The sequence below is a fragment of the Embiotoca jacksoni genome, unplaced genomic scaffold, assembly GCF_022577435.1.
Source record: "Embiotoca jacksoni isolate LCO1_2020_lvr unplaced genomic scaffold, fEmbJac1.0.p SCAF_46, whole genome shotgun sequence".
NCBI lineage: Eukaryota > Metazoa > Chordata > Actinopteri > Embiotocidae > Embiotoca > Embiotoca jacksoni.
The window spans coordinates 1,833,047-1,842,464 of NW_027185399.1; the positions used below are offsets into that span (position 1 = coordinate 1,833,047).

Here is a 9,418-nt window from a genome sequence, read left to right on the forward strand (position 1 = left end):
ATTGTTGTTTCTTAAAGTTAAATATACAATAATATAAGATCAGAGTTATAAAGTTTAGTTTTATCAGTTTAAGATTGAATCCAGTTTTTTAATGTGTTGTAATTAAATTTACTGTCGGTTGTGAAGTCAAAACAAAAACAGGTTTCACTGCACTTCACATGATTTATTACATTTACAATAAATAAAAACAGGAAATTTAAAGCCGAGACGTCGACGGTCTGTCTGTTCGTGATTTAAATAAGTCGAGGTTAAACTTCCAACACCCGTCTGGTACCGAGTCCTTTGAATGGGAAAGTGCATCGTAAAAACAAACTTCACGTGAAGCGTCGCTCATCTGAATGAAGTTTTTGGATTCAGAAGATTTGACGTGACGTAGAAATGAAGGAAAACACTGAAAACTTAACGAATGCGTCTCTGTTTCAGGATGACGTCACACTTTTGTGCGACTGTTTCCATGAATCCGTCTACGTAGTATTTTTCTGTCTTTATTGAGACGAGATGAATCACTGCTGCAGTCAGTCGATGTTGAAGTGAACGTTGTTCCTTCGACCTCAGGAACTCACTGACCAGCTGTCAAAGGGGTCGGAGGTCACATGCGGTGCGTTGTCGAGGGCGACCGGTGCCCGTTGTCATGGAGCTTGAGGAGAGGGTTCAGGTCCGTCTCCAGCTCCCTCTGCTTCTGTAATAAACCCTGTAAACATCATAACCATTTATTTTACGGGTTACCGTGTGTGTGTGTATCACTGTGTATATTACTGTATATTACTGTGTATTTTGCTGTGTGTATATTGCTGTGTGTATATTGCTGTGTATATTGCTGTGTGTGTGTTACTGTGTGTGTGTTACTGTGTGTATATTGCTGTGTGTATATTGATGTGTGTATATTGCTGTGTGTATATTGGTGTGTGTATATTGCTGTGTGTGTATATTGCTGTGTGTATATTGGTGTGTGTATATTGCTGTGTGTATATTGCTGTGTATATTGCTGTGTGTATATTGGTGTGTGTGTATATTGCTGTGTGTATATTGGTGTGTGTATATTGCTGTGTGTATATTGCTGTGTGTGTGTTACTGTGTGTATATTACTGTGTGTATATTGGTGTGTGTATATTACTGTGTGTATATTGGTGTGTGTATATTGCTGTGTGTATATTGGTGTGTGTATATTGCTGTGTGTATATTGCTGTGTGTATATTGCTGTGTGTATATTGATGTGTGTATATTGCTGTGTATATTGCTGTGTGTGTGTTACTGTGTGTATATTGCTGTGTGTATATTGATGTGTGTATATTGCTGTGTGTATATTGGTGTGTGTATATTGCTGTGTGTGTATATTGCTGTGTGTATATTGGTGTGTGTATATTGCTGTGTGTATATTGCTGTGTATATTGCTGTGTGTGTGTTACTGTGTGTATATTACTGTGTGTATATTGGTGTGTGTATATTACTGTGTGTATATTGGTGTGTGTATATTGCTGTGTGTATATTGGTGTGTGTATATTGCTGTGTGTATATTGCTGTGTGTATATTACTGTGTGTATATTGGTGTGTGTATATTGGTGTGTGTATATTGCTGTGTGTGTGTGTGTTACCTGCCGCAGCTGTGCCAGCCCTCTGAGGATCTCCTGCTGTCGGTGTGTGTGTGTGTTGCGGAGGAGCTCTGGGTGGAGCAGCGGGTCTCGATGTGCGGCAGCAGGAGGCGACGTGGAGCTCTGAGGAGGAACTGCCGACCAGGAGAAGAGGAGACGGTTTATTGACACACAAATGGCTTCACAAAAACATCTTTCTGAAATAATATTAAAATAAAAGTTTTAAAATTAAAAATAAAAAAAAGCATCTTAGATTGAAATCAAGTTTGGCAGATTAAAAGTGTTTTTACTGAGTCTGACCTGAGGGGGCGTCGGAGGGCTCCAGGTTGAAGACGTCATCGGTCCGGACGTAAGGAACGAACTCCAGGACCGGAGGAGTGGAGGAGGTCTGGACTCTGTGTCTCACTACAGGGACGAGAGGAGAGCGCCCCCTGGAGGACGACACCACATCAACTCACTTCAGGTCAAACTTCTTCCTGCTGATTTTTTATTCCTTCATTTATTAATGACACAGCTCGAAGCAAATTAAACTTATTCGTAATTATATGAATCATGGTGGTTTTTAAGCTCGGCATTCTACATGAATTAATTCCTGTCAGCTGCAAAGTTTTTCTAGTTATCAAGTTATAAAGAACTGATGGACCCATCGATTGTTTTACAGGTTCATCAGAAGAAAATGGTCCATGAACAAACTGATTTTAAGATTTCAGCCCGTTTTCTTTTTTACTTTTCGACCCCGTTTGAATGTCAAGAAAACATTTTTATTGGACGCGACTTTCAGCCCCGTTAAATTTCTAATTTTAAAAGTTGTGATGTGTGTTGGTCAGAAAGGAAACGAGCTGCTCACCCTTCGACGCCCGCCGAGCTGCCGTTTCCTCCGGACCCGGTTTCCCCCTGAAACATCGGCAGCTGTTAACACATCCGACCACAGAGAGGGAAAAAACCAAAGGATGGACGTCAGGAGTCCTCTTACCCTCCTGGTGGGACTGGTTCCGGTCTGCGTGGGGTCGGAGCCCAGACGAGGCTCCTGGTGCTGAGGAGGAGGAAGAGGAGGAGGAGGCGGGTCGGTCCTGGACAGGCAGGTCCGCTCCTGCAGAGCCAAGAGCTCCGCCTGCCGCTTCAGTCGGCTCTCCTGTCGGTTCCTCTGGAGGGACGCCGGGTAGCGCTGGGAGGCCGGGACGAAGCGCCGGCTGGGTCTGCAGGACCAGAAGGATCAGAAAGACCAGAGGGACCGGTGGGACCAGGGGGACCAGTGGGACCACATGGACCACATGGACCAGAGGGACCAGAGGGACCAGGGGGACCACATGGACCACATGGACCACATGGACCAGAGGGACCAGAGGGACCAGGGGGACCAGAGGGACCAGGGGGACCAGAGGGACCAGGGGGACGTGTTTTCAGGAGGATGTTTATTCGTCTGATGATGAAATGTGTTCTCACCGCTGTGTGTTCCACTCCGGCCTCCTCTTGTCTCTCCGGCTCCTCTCCGTCCTCACGAACGCCTCGTACGGATCTCCTCCTGCCGCCACGCACATGTTCTCCTTCCCCGTCCTCGACGCTCGGCTCCTGATGTTTGGAGGAGGAGCAGGAGGAGCAGGAGGAGCAGGAGGAGGTGGCTGGTACTGAGCAGAGACGTCTGGAGTCTGAACTCTGTCTGCTACAAGCGGGAGAGACGGTGCTGCTTCTGGGGAGGAGGAGGAGGAGGAGGAGGAGGAGGTCTGCTGGGTTAATGTTACATTAACTTTGTGTGTGGTGTGTTTAAAAGTAGGAGGAGACAGGAAACAGTGTGTGTGTGTGTGTGTGTGTCGGGTTTTAAAATAAGCTGCAGGACCTTGCTCAGGTATACATACTACATCATGACACACACACACACACACACACACACACACACACACACACAGGCGACCAACCAATCAGAGGAGGCGTAGCTCTGTTGTGGTTTTAGTTGTTACCTGTCTGAACAGCGATGTGTTTGAATGTAGAGACGTCCTCCAGACCTTCGTTCTGTCTGGTAACTGATGACCACACACACACACACACACACACACACACAGTAATATTATCAGTAATATTTAAATATTATCAGTAATATTTAAATATTACTACAGTAATATTTCCGTATTAATACAGTATCTCTGCTCACCGTTGGACTCCAGCGTCTCCTGCAGTCTGCCGTCATCGTGGTCTTTGTTCGGCTGCTCTGCCTGATGGACCTGCTGCTCCTGAAGACACACAGTCAGTGTGTGTGTGTGTGTGTGTGTGTGTGTGTGTGTGTGTGTGTGTGTGAGAGTGTGTGTGTGTACCTTCTGCCTCTCCTTCAGTGTGTCCTGCTCGTACAGTCTCTGCAGCGTCTCCCTCTCCAGCGCCACCCTCTGGTCCTCCTCCTCCTCCTCCTGTCTCCTCTTCGTCTCATCCTGCTCCCTCTGCCGCCGCCGCTCCTCCACCTGGGCCTCGATCGCTCGCTGCGGGGGAGAGGGGGGTGGGGGGTGGGGTACACATGGAGGAAGGAGATGAAGTCAACCACCTCAGGTAAAGGTGTGGATCTCCTCTCTGCACCTCCTCGTTCGTTACCTGTTGCTCCAGCTGCTTGAGCCTCCTCCTCTCTCTCTCCTCGATCTGGGCCGGGTCCAGCAGGGACGTCATGGTCCTCAGATAGCTGGACGGAGGACAACAAAAAAATAAGTACGCTTCCTGTCTCTGAGGGCTGGACGAGAGGCGTCATGGTGACGTAGCAGAGCCAGAGAACCCCCCCCCCCCCCCCACCACCCCACCCCCCCACCTGGTTCTGCTCGTGTCCACACTGGCTCCGGCGACGCTCTCGGCTCCGCAGCTGCTCGCCGCCTCCCAGACCAGCGACAGGCTGGACGAAGGCTCCCAGTCTCCTCGCTCAGATCCGCTGAACTGAGCTGGAGGCGGAGCCACCGGCTGGAGGAGGAGGGGCCTCCGCTGCAGGGAGTCGAAGTGGGCGGCCCAGAGCTCCTGGTCCTCCGTCTGTGGAGGCATCGACAGGTGAAGATAAAACTACAACTACGACTCCCTTCCTCCACCTGTCTCCTCTCCTCCCCACCTGTCTCCTCTCCTCCCCACCTGTCTCCTCTCCTCTCTACCTGTCTCCTCTCTACCCGTCTCCTCCCCATCTGTCTCCTCTCTACCTGTCTCCTCCCTACCTGTCTCCTCCCCACGTCTCCTCTCCTCTCTACCTGTCCCCTCTCTACCCGTCTCCTCCCCACCTGTCTCCTCTCCTCCCCACCTGTCTCCTCTCCTCCCCACCTGTCTCCTCTCCTCTCTACCTGTCCCCTCTCTACCCGTCTCCTCCCCACCTGTCTCCTCTCCTCCACACCTGTCTTCTCTCCTCCCCACCTGTCTCCTCTCCTCCCCACCTGTCTCCTCTCCTCTCTACCTGTCTGTGCACCAGCTTCTCTCGTCTCCTGCGTTCGACCGTCTCCTCCCGTTGACGGTCCAGCTCCTCCAGCCAGCGTCTCTTCTGCTCCTCTTTCCTCTCCACGCTGAGCACCTCCTCCATCGGAGTGACCTCCTGCAGACACGACCGTTCACACAACGAGGACTTCTCAGGATTTTTTTTGTTTCTGTCTTTTGCATGAATCCCAAAAAAAAATCACTGAATTTTTTTAGTCCTTCATTTTTTTGTGGGTCAACTCGTTGGACCGGCAGGATAACACGTTTTTTTGTCTTTAAAAGATTTATTTTCCGTTCTTGTAAAACATGTTGTTCTTATCTTTGAATATGATGTTTTAGAAATATTTTTTTGTTTTATTAATTTGAAAAACAAAACGCATTAGTTTGTTATTGTTGTTCTGTGTTTGTTTAGAAAGTCGAAGGGAATTTATAAGTTTTTGGTCGTTTTTGCAGGAAATTAGCTCCATAATGTAAATAATGTACCCCGAGTCGGAGGCTGGACCTCATGGCTGCAGGCGGCTCTCTGTGCATCGACAACACACTCTCTGAGTCCTCCTCAGCCTGAAACACAAACACACAGTTTAGGGTTTTTGTATTTTTTCTTTGTGATATTTTGTTCAGATTTTCAGTCCGAGCGACGGTTTATATTCGTCGTCTTCTTCCTGCACTGATGAAAACAAAGCGAAGCTCTGCGGCCGGAGTGTGAAACGTTACCTGCAGTCTGCTGGGAGCTGAACGCTGCTGCTGCTGCTGCTTCAGCGCCACCTGCTCGTCTGACACACAAACACAAACTCGTTTCACTGCACCGCTGCCACCTGATTGGCTGGCTGGATTCGTGCAGGTGTTACAGGTGTTCCTCTCAAAAAGTCAGATTGAGACTTGGCTCAAGGTTGAATTTTCTTTTTGGTCTTGAGCATGTTTTGGTGAAGAACAGATGACATTTTTGTTGCATTATTTTTTTGGGGGCCACCAGAGGGCAACAATAACTTCACAACGAGGTACAAACACACGTCCGAGGCTTCGAAACGTGTCGTGAAACCACGTTAGGCCTGATCTTTGGACTCAACTCAACATCTGGATCACTGAACTGTGTCTGTTTGGTGCCGTACAACCGAGAGCAGGAGCTAAAAGGGGCTAAAAGTCCACATAGCTGGTAGATTAGATGAAGTCTCAGAGGGTTTGTCATTATAATGGACATAAATACTAATAACTGAAGTGTGTGTGTGTGTGTGTGTGTGTGTGTGTGTGTGTGTGTGTGTGTGTGTGTGTGTACCGAGCTCTCTCTTCCACTGAGCCTTCTTGGCATCGACGGCCGCCCGGCTGTCCGACTGTCGCTCCTCCAGCCAGCTGAACAGACACCCGGACGACCTGAACGGCGGCAGCAGCAACATCTGGATGTTAATTTACAGCTGTGACACGTCTTCAAACTCTCAACCACAGATTCTCCACCGTGACCTCTGACCTTTACCACGGTTAGATATTATGTTTATCTTCTCACCTGTTGTCTTTTTCTTGTGAGCTTCCAGTGCTGTCATTCCCTCCTCCCCCCTCCTCCTCCTCTTCTTCCTCCTCCTCCTCCTCCTCCTCCTCCTCGGTCTTCCTCCTCCATCTCTCCTCTTTCATTCACACATTTTGAGGCCGTTTTATTCCCTAACAGAAAAACAGAGTCACGAAGCTTCTGGTTCTCGGCGTCTTTCTCCTCAGGCTGACATCATCACCGTCACCTCCTCCTACCTGGCGTGCGCTCCTCCTCGGCTGTGTTTTGGCCGTTGCTGGAGGTCTGGACCGTGTTGAGGATCTGCTGCAGCTGCTCGCCGGTCAGACGCACCACGCCGTCCCTCAGAGCTGCGTTCCCATTGGCCAGCACGTCGGTAAGTCCCCGCCTTCCCGCTGGCTCGACTCCCCGTGTTCTGAGGCGGTCCCGTTTTCCCGTTGGTGCTCGGAGGTCCCGCGACAGGGCCGCGTTTGTGTCTGTCGGACTTCACCTTCTGCGCACACACACACACACACACACACACACACACACACACACACACACACACACACACGTGTTTAAGTATCCCAGCGGAGGTTTTGATTGACGTAACGCACGAGGATAAAACAGAAATCCTTCTATTCTTCCCCGAAACAAACAGAGAAATGTTGTGAAATAACTTTTTGTTTTTCTTATAACTGAGGATGCCCCGCCCCTCACCTTGGCCACAGCTTTGGCCCCGCCCCCTCTCTGGTGATCATGTGTCTTGGATGACGTCCCGGTGGTGCTGCCGCTCCTCCCGGCAGCGGCGGAGGCGTTGGAGGCGAAGGAGGCGGCCGCTCCTCCTACCTTCGTCCCGGCATCTCTGCGCCTCCCCGTTGGCTGCCGGGTCGAACGCTCCTCCTTCTCCTCCTCCTCCCGCCGTCGCGCCTCCTCCACGCAGGACGGCTGCCTGCTGCTCAGGACGTTGGCCGCTCTGGGCCTGAAGGACGGCTGCTGCTGCTGGAGAGACGGGAACCAATGAAACCAGACGAAACCATGACGGGTAACATTTTATCTACAGAAACGTCATCAGGCTGTAAAAATAAAATGAGTCTTACCTTGGATGGATTTTTCTCAACTCCTGCAGGGGAAGAAAAACGTGACGGTGAGCAGGCATGAAAATGAAACCACACACACACACACACACACATACACACACACACACACACACACACACAGGTTCATGAGATTTAACATTTATTATTGTTGTAACATTACTATAAAAGTTATTATTATAAGAGTATTATTTATTGATCTGTATGGACATGAAAGATGATCTAAATATAAAGACCCTGAAATGAAAGTTGTTTTTTACACTGCAGGATGTATCTGATATAAAAACAGGGTGCTTCAATCAATTATCAAAACTAACGGGTTCTTTTTCAACTTGGAAAAAAACCAAACATCCACTTGTGCTATTTAAAACAGAAACAGGTTTTACAGATAATCAACTGATTCATCAATTTAATACTTTAACAGTTTTTTTAACGGAGTTCGGATCGAACAAGAAAAGACAATTGAATGAATGTTTCCCTGTAAAAATAAAAGACAATGAAAGCTGACAGGTCTCACCGCCGTGCAGGAAAATCAACCTGGGTTTCCCATTTTGAAGTTCAAACAGCAGCCCGTCTCTGTTCACAAACACAGGAACCATGTCAGCACAACAACAACAACAACAACAACATACTGTTGTATTGTGTGTTTTATGTGAAGCACACAGCTGTTGTTCTGTGTTTTATTACTGTGATGCAGTTTAAATCTCTTTATTTAGAGTCTGAGGTTTAAATGTTGAAGTTAGTAGGAAACAGCTGCAGCTCATCAGCGACAATTAAGTCATTAAGTTTATAAACAAAATAACAAATAAAGTGTTTTTTTTTAATTCTCTTGTTTATGCGAATTATGATAAATTATAGTTTTGATTCATCTGTCGAATAAACAAACATCAGGATCGACTTTTTGTTTTCTGTATGAGCAGTCATGTTTCGTGTTTTGTTCAGTTTGGTCGTAACAAGCTAAAACAACAACAACAACAACAACAACAACAACAACCCTCGTGTATTTCACTGCGACACATTCGCTCTCTGTTAGCCTCGCTAGCTTACTGCTACTTGTTCAAAAGCAGACTCACCCGAGATTCATGCTGACAGAAAATAAACGACACGGAGACAGCAGCAGCTGATCAAACTAAAACCCAAAACAACAACCAGACGTCCAGAGCATCGCTGAGTGGTTTTGTTCTCCTGACCGCCCCGCCGGGACACACGACACTTCCTGAATGTTTAACTGTGTACGTCCGTTGCTGGCGACGACCAAGAACCTCGTTACCGATTGGTCGATTCGCTGTCAGGTTTAAATTTAACAGCCAATCAAACGCCCTCGTTTGGGACGTTTCGCGTTCGACGATGTTGCATTTTAGGGCAGCTCGGAATTTATCAGAGCGATGAGGCGAACAACGACAAATCTCGTAATTACTTCCGCTGCTTCATGTTATTAGTATTTCTTACGGTTGATTCTGAGCTGTCACCAGAGCTGATATGTATTTATAACATTTACAGCTTTATTATTATCATATAAAAACATGTACAGATCTTTTAATGGGGACACGCTACCTTTAATGCAGTGCCTTTCCCATCGTCTTCACGGTCCTTGAAGGCAACCTCTGCGTACTGTACAATCAGTCCTGCAGTAATTACTCAAGTATTATTACATCTTATTGTAATAATATCAAAACTCCTGAATTCAAAATCCTATTTGTATCATCCTTAAAATATTAAAATATTCCTGCAGTTCCATGAAAACATCCTGATTAAATAATCGATGATAATTAAAGATGAAGTTTGGAACTAATGTCAACAAGTCTATGAACAGCTGTTGAGCCACAACCCGAGAATCT

At 47.4% G+C, this 9,418-nt stretch overlaps 1 protein-coding gene across 1 annotated transcript; it reads right to left on the bottom strand.

Moving 5' to 3' along the window:
• Positions 1–148: 148 nt before the first annotated feature.
• Positions 149–8,785, bottom strand: ccdc66 (coiled-coil domain containing 66). Its single transcript, XM_069169571.1, is given in 23 exon segments — positions 149–691; positions 1,593–1,723; positions 1,890–2,020; positions 2,437–2,483; positions 2,563–2,785; positions 3,033–3,276; positions 3,545–3,607; positions 3,736–3,814; positions 3,896–4,054; positions 4,164–4,248; positions 4,372–4,583; positions 4,993–5,127; positions 5,493–5,570; positions 5,724–5,782; positions 6,283–6,377; positions 6,508–6,578; positions 6,580–6,659; positions 6,744–6,888; positions 6,890–6,997; positions 7,204–7,485; positions 7,584–7,606; positions 8,098–8,156; positions 8,654–8,785. Coding segments are annotated over 23 exon segments (2,622 nt in total). The 5' UTR covers positions 8,665–8,785; the 3' UTR covers positions 149–589.
• Between the last annotated feature and the right edge of the window lie 633 nt (positions 8,786–9,418).